The sequence below is a fragment of the Aphelocoma coerulescens genome, chromosome 11 (genome assembly GCF_041296385.1).
Source record: "Aphelocoma coerulescens isolate FSJ_1873_10779 chromosome 11, UR_Acoe_1.0, whole genome shotgun sequence".
NCBI lineage: Eukaryota > Metazoa > Chordata > Aves > Passeriformes > Corvidae > Aphelocoma > Aphelocoma coerulescens.
In genome coordinates, this window is record NC_091025.1 from 13,899,613 (window position 1) to 13,920,859 (window position 21,247).

The window sequence follows — 21,247 nt, forward strand, 5'->3', positions numbered from 1 at the left end:
CTGAACCAATTTAAATCCATTTTTCAAAGCAATTTTGTTTTTCTACTTTTAGCCTACAAATCCCTGTCCATGATATGATTCATAATTTATAGTGTTATACAATTAATTCAGTTATCTTGCAAAAGCACACAATACAGTGAGCTGCAGTAACTGTAATTTTGTAGTGTTGTAGTGAAAGGACAGAATACACAAAGGAAAAAAAATCTTCAGGAAGTCAGTGCATAAAAAGCAGCAAATTTATGAGAAATTCACTTACTAGATTTTCAAAGGCAAAATTAAGATTCTACCTCTTAGATTAGCAAATTGTGTATCATATGCATATCCACCCCATCTGTGTGTGAATCAGGTTCAGAATGCCCACTTCCTGCAGGCTGCTAACACACCTGAGCATCCACAGGCACACACACACATACACACAAGTCAAAAGTTCCTGAACTAAAATTGTTCTAATTCAAATACTTACCAGACAAACTGTGACCCTCTGTGGCCAACAGAGAAACAAAACAAAGTTATCAAGAACAAAAAGCAAGCATAATCTTCTATTTCAGAGCATTCAAAGATTTCAACTTTGTGGAGAAAGAAGATTAAACAGAATAGAGAGCATGAAAATGTCAAAACACCACCATCTACAAATTACATTATTCTAGATGTTTGAAGCTTTAATAGAAATATAGTAAAACAGTCAGAGTAGACTGTTGATGGAACAGAAAGGTGAAATGAATTCTAAGTTTGAAAAACTGACAAAAAAGAAAGTTTTATGCTTTGGATGTATTCCCTAAAATTACTCCTACTACAAGGAGGAGAACTTGCTTTAATCAAAGTTTTCCACATATTCTTCATTAATTCCTCATTAGCATCTATATAGTTTATGTTTTGCTTGGGTGTCTACAGCATTCTCCTGGAGAAATGATGTGGTAAATTACATTTGGTTACTATCACAACCTAATCAAAGCAAGGAACAGTCAGGACAAACACGAAGCTGCTCCTTCCTTGTGCTTTTGGAGTGAGCCTGTAACACAGAGGAAGCTATTTTTAGGATGGCTGGAAAAAAATCCTGTCTACAGTCTCATCCAAAATCTATTTAAGAGTTCAGCAATATAAAAACCTGTCATAGAAAGCTATTTTCAATTACATATTTAAAATAGGTTTTCAAACTAAAAAAAAAAAAAAAATTAAAAAATGACAACAGCAAGACTGCAGCACTCTAAACATAATAGAATGACATATGCAAATAGTACCCTGGAGGTCTCAGTTTGTATGTTAGCATTTGGAAGGAACAGAATGAGGACATTAATTTTAAATACTGTTTTTCATAAATACATCACTTTGTTATAGCCATACAGTGTGAGTTTTATTTTGGGTAAATAAGTAGGTGTGCTAGGAAGAACATAAAAACCCATTTTGTTGATTTACTATTTCTTCTGCTGTCTAGTGGTGTAACTATCCAACATTTAAATAGGGTATATGGGAGTTCAGCTTCTCTTCCACAAAGAATGAAGTGTGCCCATTATTTCCTTACACCACAAGTGGATTGCTGCAGGCAGCACCTACTTCAAGATCAGTAAAAAACTGATAGAAAATCAAAGTGTCACTTCCTGCATTAGTATAATTAATGTCTGATAAGAGAACACTCAAAGTCTTGATCCCAAGTCCAATTAAATCCCTGTTTGCCTTTAGACATTGCACTGACTAAACATCCTATATTCATAATCTGAAGGAAAACTAATCCCCTTTCATTTCCTACCATTTACAGGTTCCAGAGTAATATGATTTTACCACTCTTCAAGTTGAATGATTACTAAAAATGATAGACATTCCTTTCGAAGTATTAAAGAACAGGAAGAAACTTCAATCCTTTGTATACACAACCTCTGGAGGCTGAAAATATTATTTCATCCTGATGTTAAAGTACTTTCCCATCCACCTCATTTTTATTCCAGTTATACCTGAGATCAGCATTAACTGCTCTTTAATGGAAGAGATATAAACTGTCCAAATGTTTCGACTCAGAAGCTATGACCAAAATGACTTTAAAACAACTCTGCTCCCAAATTTGTATATACAGAAGCTTTGAACACACACACACATCCTTGAAGATGGCAGTAATTGTGGATATTAAAGAAAAATAGGGATTAGAATGGAATTCTGTACTGAGTCTATGGATAAAGATTTGCTTTCAACAAGCAAAGATTTCAACAAGCACCGTTTATTCAAATTTTTCAAAGTACAGAATTAATATAAGCAAACACTTGCACAAAGTTAATCCCAAACAAATGGAAGCAACATGGCAAGAACTTTATTCCCAACATTTCACATGCCAGAAGAACATAAGAAAATGTTGATTTGCATAATTAAATCAGGACAAAAGAAAAAAGCTGAGAATACAAGATTTCTTTCTAGATTTGATAAGAATGAAAGCTGACCACAGCCTTTAATGTGACACTAGATCTGGACATAATCAAACACTTGAGCCAGGAACAAGCTCTGGACCTCAGAACACTGTAACTTTCATTACCCAGCATTAGTAAGGGCAATGACATCTTCACATTACAGAAGTCATTGGGACCAAAGAGGATTTTATTTCTACTCACAGCAAAGTTTAAGAAATGATATCACAAGAGGATTTTTAATGACTACATACAGGAGGAAACTATGATTTCATAGTTGATGACCCTGCTTTGAGCAAGAGGCTGGAGTAGGTGCCATCCTGACAACCCTTCCAGACTGAACTGTTCTACAGTTCAATGAAAACAGGGTAAGGAAACACCAGGAGAAGGGCTTGGAGAGGAAGATGCAAAAGGTATTAAAGTTCTCCTCTACCTGAATACATAGTAGAAGTAAACAAAAGGTATGAATTGTTACCTAGGTTGAGTGATGATAACACGGGTAAAAATGAGTAAAATCTTGCAATAGTTTCATTAAAATAGGACTGAAGTGCCAAAGCTTTTAAACTATCATTTATGAAGCAAAAATCATGTGTTACACTGTGCAAGTAATTCAATTAGTATTTCACAGAATCACAGAATATCCTGAGTTGGAAGGGACCCACAAGAATTGCCAAAGTCCAGCTCCTGGCCCTGCATAGAACAAGCCCAGAATGCCACCCTGTGCCTGAGAGCATTGTCCAAATTCTTTCTGAGCTCTGTCAGGCTTGGTGCTGTGGCCTGTCCTGGGGAGCCTGTTCCAGTGCCCAACACCCTCTGGCTGAAGAACCTCCTTCTAATACCCAACTTAAACCTCCCCTGACACAGCTCCAGCCATTCCCTCAGGTCCTGTCACAGATCACCAGAGAAGAAAAAGAAAAAAATATGTACCAATTTATTTTGTCCTTTCTCTGTTTCCTAATCATCTGAAGGTAGTTCTCTGTGCCGTGTATTACACTTAATGCAAACTACTGATTTCAGGATTTACAGCAACTAACAACACACAAAAGCTACTGAACACCAGAAATAAAATACTGACCATTGTGCCAGTACACAGGAACTTCACATAACCAAAATGCCAAAGTCTACCACACAAACTTTGTAAATGCTACAACCAAGGCAGGAAACCATTCAGGATATTCAAGGCAGGCATTGCCATTTCTGAGAATTCAAAACAGTAAGTGTTAAAACTACTAAAAATGTTTATTTTGTATCATAACAAGAGAAACATCAAGTATCTATATAATAATTAGGAAAGAGTAATTTTTTTTTTTTTACACTGTAAATTCATCATATGTTTCTTTGATGTAGAGAGAGGCAAAACTGAAAAGCCACGGGCAAGGCAGGGGAGTCCAAATCACCCAGTTGTAACCCCTTACTTGGTTACTCTCACTAGCACTTGGACTACTACTGCTACTACTGTGCTTCAACAAGGACTACACAAGAGTCTTCCCCAATCACAGTTTCACATATGGATATATCTGATCCCAGTCAAACTCCTTTCAAAATACACAGTAATAGTCTTGACTTCATGTATTCTAGCTTCTGCTGTACCTGAGGAGAAGCTGTGCCAAGGGCCTTTACTTTGCTTCCACTTAATTTCCACAAGTCAAACTTTGTAACCAATGATGACTGACTGACGGAAATTTTACTTATCTCTAAACCAGTCACGTTGGGGTTTTTAGGAGCCAATTGTAAACACCATTCTTAAGGCATCTTTCACGTGACTGTCATCTTAAAAGAGAAATTTGAGTTCAGAGATTGTTGCACTAAGGGATGCTGACAGGAACACAAAACACAAACAAAACAGGAAGATTTGACAGCAGATTTCAATCTAAGTAGATTACAATTTCAAGAAATTTACACTGAAAGAGTTCAAATTTTTAAGTTCAACTGTACAGTGCTAAAAATCTACTAGCACAAAACACTGCTTGAAACAAAACACACAATTATTTTTTGTTGAATTAAATAGCCACAAACAAAAACAAAACACAGAACTGCACACTTACCAAATTTTAAAAAAGCATGCGCAGAGGAGGCTCTGTCATCATCCAAATTGGCCATTTCAAATTGGTGCAGCTAATCACAAACGTCTCAGGCTAAGCTACAGTAGGTTTCAAAACTGTTTAGTAAATGTTAAAGGCAATCAGCATTAAATTAAGTGAAAGCAATGTTAGTGGAGTTATTAACACGACAGAGTGCACAGCACAAACTTTCATTACATCTAATGTTTCCTTCTTCTACACTGATCTCTCAGTTTTATTTTGCTTTTACTTCCATGAAACTTATGAGTAAAAGGACACAGTTTACAAAAAATCCATCTTTTGGATATTTGACGTGAGCTTTGTTATTCAATAGGAAATTTGCTATAAACACCCAAAGGTGACAAATGCAATCTGATATATTCAAGATGAAATAAAAATACTGATTTAACTAGCACATAAGAAAGTGTGAAGTAACATTAATGACAAGAAGCTAAAACTCTGCTTATGCATAGTGCTGCTTTCATCCCATGTGAAATCTACACCAGGATGTTTTTTGCAGTCTTAAATATTACTTATGGCACTGAATATCTCAGCTATTTGAGGCAGGACATCTTCCACTCTGGAATACACAATAAGAAAAAAAGTGTTTGCAATTATGATGACAAGTTTTTCCAAATCTTTAAAGTTTACATGTTTTTAAGTAACCAAAATTTCAGGGGCTTTAGATTAGTCAACTACTGAATACCTTTATAATCTGCTCCTAATCAGACTAGCAACAAATGAAACAGTATTTTATTGTTTCAGGAAGGGAAATGAAAATTTCTAAATAAAATTTGGTTTTACTGGAAAAAAAAGTAAGTCATAATTTAATACAGATAAACATGAGGATACAAATTACCTCCCACAGGATTGAGTCTTACATGATAAATTGCTGCAGGCTATAAAACATGAATCACTTGTGCATTTCAGGCACATGTGCCTGTACTCCATGTTTACTACACTTACTCCAAGCAGCACACTAGTAAAGAAAAACCAAAACCAAACCAAAGAGTGCTGTTTGTGAGCTGGGACTCCAGCACGGGCCTCAGCCAAACCAGAAACACATGGGGGAGTTTCAGTCACTTTCTACGATAATCCCAACCATGTCTCCTTCTGACAGGGCCAGAAAGGAAGTAAAAAGCCCTGAAGTTATACAAATTTCAACATAAAGATGCAGCAGTAAGCTTGAAATAGAAGGACATTATTTTTATTTTTAGATATGAATGTTATCTGAAAGATATTAAATAAAATTTGATTTTTAAATAAACTCTTTTATCAGAAAAACTTTCAACTAAAATAATGTTTATTTCTTGAGTAAATTTCTTCAGTTATTATATAAAATGCCATGAACAAATCTCTAGACAATCTCCGGACAAAATCTGTATGAACTGGGAAAGAAAGAAGTGAACTATAGTAACAATCTGTCATTGCACAGAAGACAATTCTTTATACATTTAACAAAAATGTAACCGGCAGCAGCAGTTAAGAAAAGGTCAAGCGTTTGCAACCACCCAAATGCCTTCTGCAAACACAGGCCTGACTCTGCTGCAGGGGATTCCCAAAGTTCGTGTGCTGCCCTGAGACCTGGGATTCACACACTCTGAACATGCAGCTGCCAGCCTTGGTTTTGTAGAGCCCTGTGGCTACATTTGTCAATCAACCTTCAGATCACAGCACCGTGTAATCGTAACCGGCCACAAAGTAACACCTCCTTTAGTGGGAAGTCTTAATCGTGGGATCTGCCAATCAATCTATACATAAAAGGAACTTTTGAAGCCAAATTAATCAGACCAGTCTTTAAACAATCAATTCTTTAGAGCCCTCATAAAGCCCCATTTTCCTCTCACACTGTCTGATCAGTCATTAGCACAACAAAACCAACCAAACATGCAAACAAGAAACAATTGAGTTTTACAAGCATGTATGGCATATAAATAAACACTGGGATCTTCTCGAAAACTTTTTCCATTAGAACAATGAAACCCTATTAAGACTGTATTTTACTTAAAAAAAAATAAAAATTCAAACTCCGAGTTTTTTGAAGTTCAGAAATTCAGGCTAACTGGGCAAACATCACCCTTTGGTTTAGGCCAGAACGTAGCTGCCACACAGTCCACGTTCAGAACAAGAAACTCCCTTGCTGTAAAAAGGTTACGTTTCCTAAAAGAAACCTGGCAAAAGCTGGTGCGTTCCTCTAAACACTTCATCTGCTCCACAGCTGCAACACTTTATACAACTGCGGTACTAAACACGCCACGAGCAGCTGCCTTTGCACCCGTGGGCACAAATGACACCTGAGCGGCACCTGGGGCTGTGCCCGCCAAGGTGTCCCCTGTGCCCCTCACGGCACCGCCACCGGCGAGAGACCCGGCGGGGACGGGGAAACAGCCCCGGGCCGGGAGCGGGGCAGGGAGTGCGGGAACGGGGCGGTGAGCGACGGGAGGCAGAGGGATCCCCGGAGCTCCTCCCGGGCTAGCCAAGAGGTCAGACCTGAGCGTTTGGAGCGAGCGCGCAACTCCAGCATCTTCCAGCTCACATCAGCCATGTGAGTCGCCGCCATCGCGGAGCGATCCCGGAGCGCCCCCGGCGCTGGGTGCAGGGCGCGGGCCGGGCCCTGCCTGGCTCCCGCCGTAAAGCGGCTCGCGCAGGCTCTGCCGCCGCTGCCGCAAACCGCGGGCCGGGCCCGCCCCGCGCTGCCGTCAGAGCGCGGGCGGGGCGAGGCCGTACGCGATGGGGGCCCGCGGGCCGTGCCCGCCGCTGGCCCCGCTGCTGGCCCTGGTCCTGCTGGCCCTGGCGGGGCCCGCCCGCGCCCTGCAGAATGTGACCGCTCAGCTCTTCGGGCCCGAGGCCCGCGGGACCCTGGCGGCCTTCGGCGACTTCAACTCGGACAAGCAGACGGACCTGTTCGTGCTGCGCGGCGGTGAGTGCGCGGCCGGGGCCGGCGGCAGGCCCGTGGGCTCTGGGGGCACAGCCGGTGCGAGCTGGGCTCCTCGTCCTCTCGCAGCGCAGCCGGGGCCCGCGGGGCGCGGACAGCCCCGGGGACCGCCTCCCCTCTGCCCCGGCAGCCCCGTGGGGAGGGGATGACAGCGGCTGCCGCGGGGCCGGGGGTGCGGGACGGCGCTCCCGGGGCGAGCTGCCCGGCGAGGAGCAGCAGGTGGGCTCGCTGAGCCCCACGATCCCTGTGGATCTGTGGGGTACCGGCTGCTCGCTGTCTCCCCGAGCACGGCCTGAGTGCCCGGGGCTGTGTCGCCGAGGGCCGGCGCAGTGAGCACAGCACTGTTTGCAGGATGAAACTGACAGTTGCTTTGCTCCCGAGGTATTTCCTATGTGGAATACGATGTATTCAGTTTGCACTGGAGTAAGGGTTCATATAGGGCATATATTTCTTTAAAGTTAAATTTATGGTCGTGAAATAATTTTGAGACGTCCTCCTACAAGTGGAATGGTCACACATTGTTTTTTCGCTCCTGCTTTCACAATATTTTTGGAAACGTTTCGCGGATGTGAGGAGGATAAATTGCACATTATCCTACTTTCAACCTTATGTTAAAGTGCCAGGGTAGAGAAATTTGTTACACACAGCTACCACCTGCCACAAGTTTCTCTTAAGGCTTCAGATATGGGGAGACCTCAAATCAGGGCTTATTTTCAGTGGTCAGTGTTATTTGCAGACATTAATCTTGGATTATTTTATTTTCTTGAAGTTGTACTTTAAAATAATAAATTTATTCTCAAATTCACCTTTTTTATTCCTTCAATTTCAGAAATGTTTCTCTAAATAGCTTTGGTAAAGCATGAGTGACTTTCCCATCTAGTTGAGGTATTGAAATGCATGGCTCCCTGAAAATGCTCCACTGGCTCATCTACTGAAAAAATGGTCAGAATTAAAATGAATGCCCATGATAAGAGATTTAGTTTTTATTTTCTTATCTTTCATATAAAAATGTGGAAGTTTCAGAAAGGAGATTCATGATTTATTTTTGTCTCCATAGCAGCACTTGATAAATCATTTTCCTATATGATACTTACTGTAAAAATCAGCTTGAAATAACCTAATTGAAAACATTATTTTTCATAACCTAAGTCTTGATAAGAAGTAATTATAGAATGCCTTCAAAACAAAAGGTAATAGACAGTTCTAAATGGTGGGATAAATGGCAGCCAATTGTAAACAGAGTGAGGAAATGAGCACTGGAGATGCCATGAGACTTTGGGGAACAGGGGTATGTAAAGCAGCCCAGTCCTGAGAATCCTGACCCTTAATAAGGAAATGGGAATGATGTCTTGGGCCTTTTTCTGGATATATATTATTGTTCTGATCTTGCATTACTTCAGTTGAATGAGAGTAGTGTTCCATGTGCTCAGATGCATAAAAGAAAATCAGGTTGTGCTCATACTTTGTAACAAATGGTAAGCTCGCTGAATGTAAGGGGTAATCTAGATCCAGAAGTATCCTGTTGCAAGACCAATTCAAAAGTACCAGTGGACTCTGGGTTTAGGCACTTTTTGAAACTCTGAATATACAAATAAATGGAATTGTACATACACTCACCTGTTTTATGAGTCTATGCATGTAACAGGTAAGTGGGGAAGCTCTTGGCTGGTTGTTTGTACCATCTCCTGGTTATGTTTGATGCCTGTGCTGGTAGTCCTGGGCAATGAGTGATCATTCCCCTAATCACCTGCTGCATTTCTGTGGGGAATTTGGGAAACTTCTGTGGTATTTATCTCTGATATATATATATATGTGTGTGTGTGTGTGATATATATATATCTGCTATATATCACACAGATATTCATCCTGAAGACCTCTAATCTACATAATTGTTGTTTTTATGGAAACTCTTCCTGTTTTTCCTCCAATGCACTTTTTTTCTTTCTTACTGTCCTCTCATCTCAGAAAGAATACAGAACTGCAAACAGCATTTAGGATTGATGTACTGGTGTAGTAATTCTGTTTTCTGTTCATGTAATAATTTTTAATAGTTAATTTGTTTTGACTATTGGTAAGCACTGAGCTGGAATTTTCATATATCTATCTTTAATGACCAAAAAAATCTCATTTCTCAGTGTTGCAACTAACTTGGAACCTGGTATGTGTAAAAACCCATTTGCTTCTTCATCCTCATCATTACTTTACCAAATAGCCAATAAAAAGGCAGGTGAGAGTCTGAGGTGTGAAGTGGGAATACCTGGACTGTTCCACCAGTCAGCCCCCAGGTATGCTGTCCAAAGCTGAGGCAGCCAGCACACTCCTGCCCCTCCTCGTGTGCCAGGCCTTTCCCTCATCCAGGAATGTGTCCCATCCCTGCCGGGTGGGACTGAGCTGGTCTCCCCTGGCCTCTCTGAAAGGGCTTCTTTTCATTTACTCGTGTGGTGGTGTATTCTCCTTCTCTTCAACAGGTCTGTGGCAGGTGTCTTTTCTTCATAGTGAGGAGCCTTGTAGTCTGCTATTTCACAGCTGGGAACTCTGCTACAGAACAGTGCTCTTAAAAAGTACTGTGGTAGCTCAAGTTTGGAGCCTTAGAATTGCTCTTTTATAGGTAATGGGTTTGTGATGCTGCAGGTAGGTTTATCAGACAGTGAAGGAAAGAAAGAAAAAATACAATTGTTTCACTGTGAGCTATTGTTTTACTTACAGAAGTAAGTGCATGTGTATTGTGGTTTACTGACTGAAAATTTTATTTCATCATTGAGGTTAAAGTTCTTCTTTCTCTTGCCTGAATTTCAGTTATTTCTGCAACATAAAATATGGCCTTTTATTTAGATTGTCCTGAAATAATGAAATGACGCTTGCTTGTATCATTGCCTCTAAGTGAGGAGATGCTGCAGGGAACCAAGTAACTTCTGAGTTTCCTTTAAAGTGCTTTTGGCAGCTGACATGGGAAAGCAGTATCGGATCCTGCTATCCTCAAGTATTAAAAGAATTAATTTGAGTTAGCTTTTAAGCTTTAATTAGTTTTGTGGAACTGCTGCCTATTACTTTTCCAAGTGTAATATTTCTTAACTCATTACAGAAAGTTTTATTTTAAGTGATGTGATAAAAATGACAGAGAGAAGTTCTAACACTAAACCCCCAAAGAAGATTAGTGATATTAGCATTCCTTTGAGATGCAACTGGCTTTAAATTGGGTTCAAGAAGTGCTCCTTTTCCTTCCTTTTGAATGAGAAGGAAGCAGTGGTATGGGACATAACCACAAAGGTTTTGCTGTTGTGGGGAATGGTCATTTGTGGCACAGTTGTTTAAATGTTGGGTTTGTATATAAGCCATTTACAATCTTCCTCTGTTGCTCATGGTCTTGCTTGCTTTGGCAGGAAATGAGTTGGTTATCTTCTTGGCTGACCAGAAGGAGCCCTACTTCAAGCCCCGTGTTAAGCTACCAATGAAGTAAGTATGGATATTCAATGCTGAAAGAACCTAAGGCTGTTTTCCTTGAAAGTGCCTCTCTGCACTCAGTGGGAACTGACTGCAATTGTCTGTGCTCTTGTTACCTCTTTGACTTGTTCAGTTTGCCCTTAGAGCTTTAGTTCTTTGACCAACTTCCTGATTCATTTCCTGATACATTTTTGTTTTGTTTTGATTTTGTGGGTCAGATGACAGAATTTGTGGACATGAGTTTTGTCATTCATGTTGTACTAATAAGTGTGACTTCCCACCCCTTATGGAATTTTTATGGTTTAGGTTTTGTCCTCAAATTAGTATTTAAAATACCCATATATTGAAATATTTTTGCTGTTGATTTGGATCTTTATGATTTTATTTCTGAGTGAAGCAAACTGTCATTCCATATCATACATAGGTCTCTGTGGTGGGTATCTTTAGTCTCAATCCCAAGACATGTTTTCAGGGAAATTCATCCAGTTGTTGTAGTTACTAATGGAATCCAGCCAATACCATCTGCTTTAGAAGAGCTATGAAGATTGGTGTTCTGGTATTTCTGTGTAGAGATCTGTTCCTTTCTCAAATTTACATGTGGCCTTTAAAAAAATATCATTTTTTAACAAGTGTAAACCAATCTATGTGCATATATATGTCTAGCTTTAATATCCTGTAATGCTATTACAGTTATTGCTAATGAATTATGCTTACCAATAGTATTATGTTTATTAAAAGTTAAATTGCTTTTACAGCTCAGCTTCATCTTCTGTATTCTACATATTTTTATTTTTCCTTATTCCCTCCTGTCGTGGAAGGAACTAATTTGTTTAATGCATTAGAAATTATCTGCTTTTAATCCTTAACAGTGATCCGTGTTTGTGTGTGTAAAGCAGAGTCTGAGTAGGTAAGCAATTAAGAAAAAAGATAGGAAGAACAATCAAAGGTAGGGAGGAGTGGTAAGACCTGGCAGAAGATAGGAGGAAATGGCATTGTCTTTTAAAAAATCTACCTGTGCATGATGCCTGCTGTTTAAACAGTTGCTGTTGCTTTATGTTCTTGCTCTTGGAATGCAACCAAAAGATCCTGCTCACTGAAACACATTTTAGAGGACTGGTTCTACAACAAATGCAAGGATTTAATGACGTGTAGATAGCATTAACAAACAGGATATGGCTGAAGAATGCCTGATAGCTGAAGTTTACAGTTAAAATGTCATTTTCCTTAGACAGTGACAGCCTGTCAGGTGCCTGATTTTGAGATACTTTTGCAATAGATAAGAACTTTATCATAAATGAGGTTGTGGAAGGGTAGTATTGTATTGGACCAACTAATTATAATTGGGCAAGCCTTTGGCCACACAAGTGCTGTTTTCAGGCACACCTTTTTACAATTATTTGCATGTGGGGGCTTTTGTTTTTAATTCCAGATCTCTCGGTGTCACCATAACCAGTGTGGTTCCTGGAGATTATGATGGAGATTCCCAAATGGATGTCCTCCTCACTACCCAGGCCCCAAGTCATGGCAAAGATGAACTTTCAGTGTTTATTTTCTGGGGACACAACCAAACGTTAGGTGAGTTGCTGAGACTGGTTCTTAATAAGACTGTTAGACTTCTTAATTCAAATTATTGTCAAGAAGTTACAACTCATTTTTACAGTGTCGTGATTTTTATTACAACTAAAATAGGGATTAGCAGCTATTCAGCTTCACACCCATATATTATCTTGCTGTTAAACTGTGTTCAATAATTAATGAAAGAGAACAATGCTAAAATGCTTGCACTATATTATGCAACAGATATAACCAAACATTATTCTAATTTGGCAGTACCTATTAACTGAAGAGCTGCTTCTCACAGCTCCCCATCATGCATGTCTGCTTCACAAAGACTATCTTAAAAGATTTATCTTCAGTTTAGAATGCACGGAGAGCCTGGTGTGAACTTCAGTGCATCGACTTTGCAAATAGCATACCTAAACCTACTGTCAGTGATATAAGTTATTATATAAGTAACATATACTACTATCAGTAATATCAGTGATATCATAATAAGTAATTTATATTACTATCAGTAATAGACGTTACTATGAGTAACACTTATTTATGTTAAATCAAATTCTTCAAAGACAGTGACACACTTAAGTGGGTGTTGGAAGAGAGGTTTCTAGAGTGTCTATTGCTGCAAGTTTTCAAGAACCTTGGAATGAAGTTTTCAGGAGTCTTATTAGCAGTGTTCCAGGTATAGCTGGTCCTGTCTTGGGGTCGAGTCATGGACTGTGTGAACTCTTTGAGATCTGTTTTGTTTTCTGTTGACTTTGCTAGGAAAGGGTTTCAGGAAGAATTTATGGTTTGAGCAAGAACAGATAAGCAAAAGAAGATACTCTTTAAGTCCACAAAACCACTGAAGAATAATCACTATTGTAAACAACTGTGTTAAGGCATAGTTACAGGTGAGGCACTTTTGCCTTGGATACCGTTGCTTCTGGCTTTATTCAGAGCTGAACCAAGCAACCTGGAAAAGTGCAATGGATCAAGTATTAAGAGAATAGCAGATATCTCTAGTATTGGGAAGAATATGAGGACTTGAATTAAGTTAATCTGTCTTGCTTCACAAAAAACCCCCCAGATATTGGCGGAAGCACAAATATGAGGCCTGGAAGAGGAGTCAGAGGTTAAAAATTCAGGCAGTGGTTGGTATGTGCTGAGGCTACTGGGAAGGTATGGGGTGTCTCCTTGGGTAATAGAAGTATGACAGACAAGTCAATAGGAGGGGACTGTTGTATAAAAGGTGGAAATTTTAAAGACAAAACATTATGGAGAGAGGAGGGAAATGGGAATAATCTGGCAAGGAGTTTGGATTACAAGTAAAAGTGAAGTCTAAGGTGATAATCTGACTGGAACTTGGTTCTCAGTTCCCAATTAGAAAGTCTACCTTTAATGCTTATTTCAGATACTCAGTGTGTATAATTAAGAGTGTTTTTTACAGTGACAAAACATTAAACAGAAGTCTAACATAAAATGTTAAACTTTTAGCCTGTCATCATCCCAGCTGTTTCAGATTTCCTGTGTCTGTGTGATTGCATTCATACACAGAAATGTTTCACTAAGATCTACTTGGAATAATTTGTTGAGGAGTTCAGTGGAGAGGGAAAAAGCCTTCAGTATTTTAACTGTAACTCATCTTTCCTGCAAAATTTCAGGAAGCCATTTAGTTGTTTGCATTTTAAGTGGTGCCTTTTTTAAAATCATAAAACTGGTGGTTTTAAATGAATAGAAGAATGGTGTCTTAGTTGAAAATGCAAATATCAGAATATATTGGTAACTGAATCAAGTTAATATTTTCTGTTTTCAGATCTTAACCATAAAACTGTGTTAAATAAGACTTTTCATGATGAGCCTCTAGTAATGGAGTAAGTATGACCTACTTTTTTAGAAAACCGTATTTACAGTGGTGACTAAGAGCAACTTAAATATGTTTTAATGATAGAATTTGAAACACATGCTCTTTATCTTTTAAGGACAGGGTGGTTTGTGTAATGTTAACTGATCTAACAAAAGATGATGAACCAGAACAGTTATCTTTACAAGTCTTGTATATTATATTATCCAGGCAATAGTAACAACATGATCTTATAATTTCTTTAATTTCAGTACTCTGCGTTATTCAGAAAAAAAGCCATTCATTTCTCAGCGGATTTTGTAAAGCAAAAACCTTACTGGCTTACCAAAATGAGCAAATAGCCCTTTCACAATGTGCTTGCCTCTGTGTGAAATGCTGAACCAGAGTGGGGGGGAAGTAGATCTGGAAAGCCAAAGTACATGCAGCGTGTGAAGTACTGACAGGCCTTTGCTGCTACCAGCAACTCAGACAAGAGCCAAAATTCAGATCAGACTCACAGCTGAGAGTTCTTCATGACTCAGTGGGAAAATGTACAAGTATAGAAAAATTGAAGAACAGATAGTTTGAACTCCTGTAGTTACTGAGGTGGTACTGACATTGTTTTCTATTTTCAGCTTTAATGGAGACTTGATTCCTGATGTGTTTGGTGTCACAAGTGATTCAAATAAGCCACAGATCCTGCTAGGCGGGTAAGCTGAGGGCTTCAGTGTCAGCATGGGCTTGGTAACTTGGGCATTGTGCATCCACTTGTCATTAAAGTGTTAAGATTCATGTTCAACTCATCTGTGCAAATGGGAATCTTCTTTCTGTCCCTGTATCATCAGTCAGTGACACTGTGCATCTGATCTTTAAAGTGTTATTTTATAGGGCATTTTAAGTAGACATTTTGTGAGAGCTGAGACAACAGAACCCCTGATATTTGACATCAGAAATAGGAAAATTGTTTCTTGGAACAATTAGTTCCAAGAAGTTACAGTTTCATTTGTTTAGTACACTTTTGATATTTAGTATTATAATCTGCATCAAGACACAAATAAACTTACTCATCATAGCTCAAAATAAGACTGAGTGCTGTAGGTAACAGCATAAGCCATGTCTTGTACATGGAAAACAGCTTTGTCATCTGCTTAGAAAAGCACTTTTCTATTTTAATCTAAAATGTTTTAAAATATTTTCTACATCTGTATGACAAATTTAATTGGCAATCTTCAAGACTCAATACATAGAAAAACCTAGAGAAAATATTTAATTATTTCTTTAAGATTAACTGATACATTTTAACATTTCTAAGACTTATTTATGATCTCTGGGAAGTAATCAGAATATTATTTCTTTTTTTTACCATAAAATTAGTCAAGGAAGATAAGGGCTTCAATAATATGTATGTAATGTCACTGGAATAAATAAAGCAATTGTAGACTACTAGTAGTACTATTTGTGCCTGCTGTTGTACAGTGCACATTGAGATTTTCCTGAGTGTTTTTGCTAAGGGTTCTGAAAGTTACATATCTGATGATTCAGCCACTGTGACTTTTGAAGGATTTTTTTGCACTTGAAATCACTGCTAATAGGGAGGTTTGCTGGAAGTTCAGCCATTTTTAGAACAGAAACCAGCAGGGCATGTATATTAATAAATAAATAGAAGTATCACCTGCTTGGGAAATTACATAATTAGCTAGTAGTCCATCATAATGTGAGAGTTTAATTCATGTGTTGATTTTTTAGTGAGCTGAAATAAAGTGTATTTACATGCAGCAGGCACGAGCTGCTCTAACAGCATGTGGTTGCTTCTGCTCAGGTTTATTAATCAGAAAATAGATTCTAGAAGTACTCCAGAAGTCAAGCTGCTTGAGGAAACTGGGAAGGACAGGGATCAGTGTCTCAGGATTTGCATTACAATTGGAGCCTCAGCACTAACTATAACTTTGTGGGTAGTGATAATGTTCTATGCAAAAAAAAAAAAGTTGCTTTAGAAAGTTCATGAAATGGAACTGAAGCCCCTGTGCTGTGAATCATCCTCCGTGGAACCTTTCAAGCAATTACTTGAATTACTTAGTATGTTGTAAGCTAAGCAGTAATTTTATCTTAGCATTAGGAAAGTATGATTTCTGCCCAATTTTATTTAAAGTTTCACAATTTTTTAAGCTATATTATTATGATTAACAGTCCCTACACATTGATGAAATGTATTGCTTTCTATTCCTGTCTGTAGGAACTTGTCATGGCACCCTGCGTTGGAAACTCAAAGTAAAATGTATATACCACACTCTCATGCCTTTATAGATTTAAATAATGATTTCACTGCTGGTAAGTCATAGAAGTGGTAAATGCCATCCTAAAAATAATTATCACTAAATATACAATGTCATGTATTGCAGCTTCCTTCAGTAATTATATGATTTTGCTACTTCTGATTTGGGTATTTTAATTACTTAATTCTAATATCTGAAATCTGAAAATTCTGGGTTTTAAAAAACAACTTTTAAAATAAATAGCATTTTCTGCTTCTTGATGATAATCATAACTATTGCTTGTTCTGAATGTTGTGTTCATCCTTAAAGTGTTGTTTCCTGCTCTTCACAATGCTGTACTCTAGTATTCAGCTGGCAACTGCATCAGGGCTGCAGTTTTTCATCTTGAGTCTGAAAATAATTTGATCGTTTGATTCAGCAGAATGTTTTTAAGACTGGACTTAAATTTTTTTTTCAAGATTTCATTATGACACTACTCTTATTTTAGTGCAGTTCTATCACTGACAGAATTAACTGTATTCTTCCTTTATTTTGTTTGGGGTATTTTGTCAATGCAATTCAGTTACCATGATGAATCTATTTATCCCTTACATACCTGGCTCATACTTTCCAAGCACATTTAAATACTGTGCTAAACTTAATTTCTTCACACACTAAATTAATTCTGAAGTGCTTTGTCTTCTGCTAGGTGTGCCTTGTACATCAATTCATATATGGTAATTTTGGAAAGAGAGCTTATCTTTTTCCTGTTTATTGCATGGGAATGAGAGAGGAATGAGTCCATAAATTTAATTAAGATGCTTATAAACATTGGGGATTAAGTTAATTGCTTTAGCATGCAGTCAAACCTTAATATTCAGTTCTGGCACATTGCTATGTGAAGCTGTCAAGTGGAAATTCCAGCTGGAAAATTAAATATATGGTTGCTTACCATAATCAGTGTCATGTAATAACCAGTTCTAACACACTTAGCTCTAGAAGCCTTTTGGAATTTTGTTTTAGTGGCATAAGCAGCATAGATGAGTATTCCAGGTAGCATTTTAAGTTGAGTACATTGAAATCTAAACACCAAAGTGAGTAAAAGTAGGAAGTCTGAGTTTCTTACATTGATCGGTCACAGATTGATCAAATTTTCAAGATTGTTGACAGCTGCCAGGCTAAAGAATGTTCCAAGAGTTCTAGGTAGTACTGCTGGTATGTGGAAGCTCCTCTATTAAAAAGAAATGAGAGTCAGTATCTTTGTGTGGGTAGTGCTGGGAGCTTTTATGGATTCACATCTATTTTTATATCTCAAGATGTGAGTCGAAGCTTCTGTGAAGCTCTTCCCATAAAGATCCTGACTTTTACTTGCTTGTAGCAGCAAGGCTGTGACTCCTCGGGCTGAGGTACTGCATTACAGTGTTATGTAGAGTGCTGTGGGAAGTGTTATGTTACAGGAACCTGTAAGGAAAATAATTCATTCTCACAAGAAAACTGGAGAAAATATTACAGTATTATTATTTTTTAAAGTAATTTTTTACTTCTAAGGTGGGAATGATACATTTTTTTTACTGGCCCTATCAAGATGGGACTAACTGGGAATAAGACATATGTTGCTGAAAAGTAGTATCAATATATCTGATATTTCAGGACTGATGTGTTTTTCCAAGAGTGCTTCCTGTCAAAATGAAAAGTCGCCAATCATCTGGTCCTGCCTGCACATTTATGGCAGTTTCCTGACATCAGCTCTAGTAACTACTTGGAACTGGGGCTGCTGAGGAACACAGTTCATTGTCGCTGGGGTTATTAATTAAGTTGATCCTACTCTCCATGCAGGATTGTCAGAGCCAATGTAAACAGAGGGAAAAGGTTGACTCCTCTTTTAGTAGCAGCAGTTGTAGCCTGCCTTTAACCAAGCATGAAATTGTACCTTGAGTCTCACTGTGCCTCTTCCAAGAAATACCTGTGCAGTGTTCTCACCATGTGTGCTCTAATTTATGTGTCTGTACAGAGCTGGGCAAGTGACTCATAGGTAATCATCAGAGTAGTCAGGTGATAGAGATTAAGGGGAAGAAAGGGCAAAACAACAAAAGCTGTAAGTGTGTGTGCTGTACTGGTGGGACTGTGGTGGTAAATGCACTCTACCAGGCAGGGCAGAGGCAGTGCAGGGTTACCAGTGTGTGCCCACAAGCAGAGTGTTTCTCCATGGAGCCTGGCACTGCTTGGGTCACAGAGAGCTGGTGAGGAGGAGAGCGTTCCTGTGACTCAGTATTCACCCACACAGCCATTCTTCAGTTGGAACAAAGCCTCATTAAGAACAGGGCTTGGTGCACATTAGAATTGTATTAATTAAAAGGGAGGCATTGACGAGATGCAGGGGAATAAACTGCCTGCTGAAATCATGTGGTCTGAAACACTTAATAATCATGGCATTTGATGCTGCTGTGGGACTTCTGGACTGAAAAATTCAGGCTGTTTACTCCCAGGCAATGCTACTATTCATGATTATAAAGATAGAGTTGCACCTAATAAAGGATGCAGTGGTTTTTTTTTTTACAAATAGATCACCAGGACATGGCATTTTACTTGTTCTTGGTGGATTTTTTGCAGATTTTTAAAAATATTTTTCTAATATTCTGCAATATTTTGGGGCTCTTTGTATTCTGTAACAGATGCAGCCAATTTGATGATTTTTAGCTGGGCTATTTTTGGCAACTCTATCATTATAAACAGCTTAGGAGATTTAAAGTGTGCTTGACATTAAAAAAAAAATCCTCTCTGGGCTGAGAAGCTTTTTGCTAGTTTATTGCCTAACCCATTTTCAACCTGCTGATATTAAACACTCAGAACGGAGCTTTTAATTGCCACGCTTCTCATGCTCTGGGTGAAAAGAAGTTGAATTGTTATGATTTCATTATATGAGCACTTGCTCATAAAGATGTGTTTAATCCCTAACAGTGCTTCATGAAAGGCTAACAGTGTAAGGATTTTATAATCCAAAAATCCTCTAACCACAACAAAGATAATACTAATCTTTCTTGGTGAGAGATAAACTGGGCTGTTTTGGAGGGTAATGCTGCTGCTGTTTTTAAAGAAAAGCATCCTCATGCAAAAGTCTCAGCTCCCTATAATGATTAACCCAGTAAGTAATTCTGAGTTACACCAGGAATTTCATAAAAACCATGCAAAAATTTGCAGTACAAAACCTTTTACCAAAGGGTCTGTATGTGCTTAATGGATAAACTAAATACAAAACTTCTAAGTGTCTTTTGCATGCATATTTGCACATGTTAGTTACAGGGAGGAGCATCTGGTTCGTAGAGTGGCTGAGTTGGGAAGAGATGTCTGGAAATGGTCTGGTCAAGCAGCCTCCCATCATTGTCACTGCTGGTACATGCACTGAGAGAGGCTGCAAGATGAGGAGCAAATGTGGTGGTCCTTGTTATGTCAGGGCTACTGGGTGTCTAGTAATTCATACTCACACTTGTCATTAATTCCTTTTAACAGCTGGCTTAGGAAAATAATCTTGAAGCCGATAATAATAGGCTTGGCTGAACAGATTAATGTCAATTTTATATTTGTATTTTATAAAGCAAACAGTCCTGGAGAGCATTTCCAAAGCAGGATCCTGAGTAAGAGGCCTGTCTTTAAAATGTCACAGTTGAAATTTTTAGGATAGTGATTATTTTGCTGTGTCTTTTTTTTTTTTTTTCTAATTAGCCAACTTCATTACTTTTATTGTAAGCATCCTAAAATGTCAGATGTTCACTTAGGGCTAAGGCTGTCTTTCTAGGCCAAAAATATAGTTCCTAATTACTTGGGGGAAAAAACCCAGGATTATTAAACCATAAATTTGTTTGCATTCAAAGTTACGAGTCTTCTACCAAGAAGTCAGGCCCTATGCATAGTTCTAAAGTGCTCAAAGGCATGGGATAAGCTGCCTTGGACTGTGAATCACACTGTAACTTCATACTGTACATCTGTCAATGTATCCTTGAATGCTATGAAAAATAGCTGATGTATTAAATACTGTGTCACTTGGTTATGTGATTCCAGTTTGGAAATGCTGGTTTTACAACTGATCTTGTGTTAAACACTAGCACATGGTGTGTATAATTGGAGATTTTTCTGGAGCTGTTTATATAAAATGAAGGAAAAATCACAAATTTGGATTTGGGAAAACTAAAGTGGAAAAATCATTAGTCAGAAACAGCTTGCTGTAAGCTAATTGCTAGTCTCTTTACTGATTTCTGGTGGTTAATTTTCTTATGTTGTTTTGCTTTGGGAATTTAGAAAGCTAATGTACCAGAACGTTAACAATGTGTTTTCTTTTTGATTCCCACTTCTTAGTTTAAATGTGTAAATGTAGATAGTTTTCTTCTTGAAAATCAATCACTCAAATCATAGGTGATATTTCTGTTGTAGTCATTTAAACCTGGATTCTGAAGATATTGTAATGCTCAATGTCAGATTCTCTGGTCTTATTTTCAGTGAGTTTCCTCTTCATGGAAGCTGGCAGCCTCTCTGCAGCTCATATTACCAGCAAAGCTTATTTTCTGCAGTAGATCAGCATTTATTCACTATTAAAATAGCTGGCAAACAAAGTATCTGAGTGGCATTTTAAAACTTGGGTGGGGTGTGGGGGTTGTGTGTATATATTTGAAGTCAAACTGTTCTCTCTGGTTTTGCCCCCTCCCCTACATTTCTCCCAGAGCAAATATTCAGTAAAGCCATGTCACTGTGTGTCATTCCTTGAAGAGCTACAATTTTTAAAATTTCTTAACTGTTTT

General features: G+C 38.5%; 2 protein-coding genes across 5 annotated transcripts in view; one reads left to right on the forward strand and one right to left on the reverse strand.

The window, feature by feature from the left end:
- Positions 1–7,083, reverse strand: part of PHKB (phosphorylase kinase regulatory subunit beta) — a 70,012-nt gene extending 62,929 nt beyond the window's left edge. For 2 of the 4 annotated variants that reach the window (XM_069026760.1, XM_069026764.1), the window contains exon 1: positions 6,938–7,083. In XM_069026760.1, the coding sequence (XP_068882861.1) occupies positions 6,938–7,007 (70 nt within the window). In that variant the 5' untranslated portion in view covers positions 7,008–7,083. Of the gene's footprint in view, positions 1–4,432; positions 4,546–6,937 lie in introns of all 4 variants that reach the window. The other 2 variants (XM_069026765.1, XM_069026766.1) reach the window with 2 other exon arrangements.
- Positions 7,084–7,141: 58 nt separating this feature from the next.
- The window catches only part of ITFG1 (integrin alpha FG-GAP repeat containing 1), a 72,169-nt gene continuing 58,063 nt past the window's right edge, over positions 7,142–21,247 (forward strand). The window contains exons 1-6 of the mRNA XM_069026767.1: positions 7,142–7,367; positions 10,763–10,835; positions 12,253–12,398; positions 14,179–14,236; positions 14,841–14,915; positions 16,439–16,533. Of these exons, the coding sequence (XP_068882868.1) occupies positions 7,178–7,367; positions 10,763–10,835; positions 12,253–12,398; positions 14,179–14,236; positions 14,841–14,915; positions 16,439–16,533 (637 nt within the window). The 5' untranslated portion in view covers positions 7,142–7,177. The remainder of the gene's footprint in view (positions 7,368–10,762; positions 10,836–12,252; positions 12,399–14,178; positions 14,237–14,840; positions 14,916–16,438; positions 16,534–21,247) is intronic.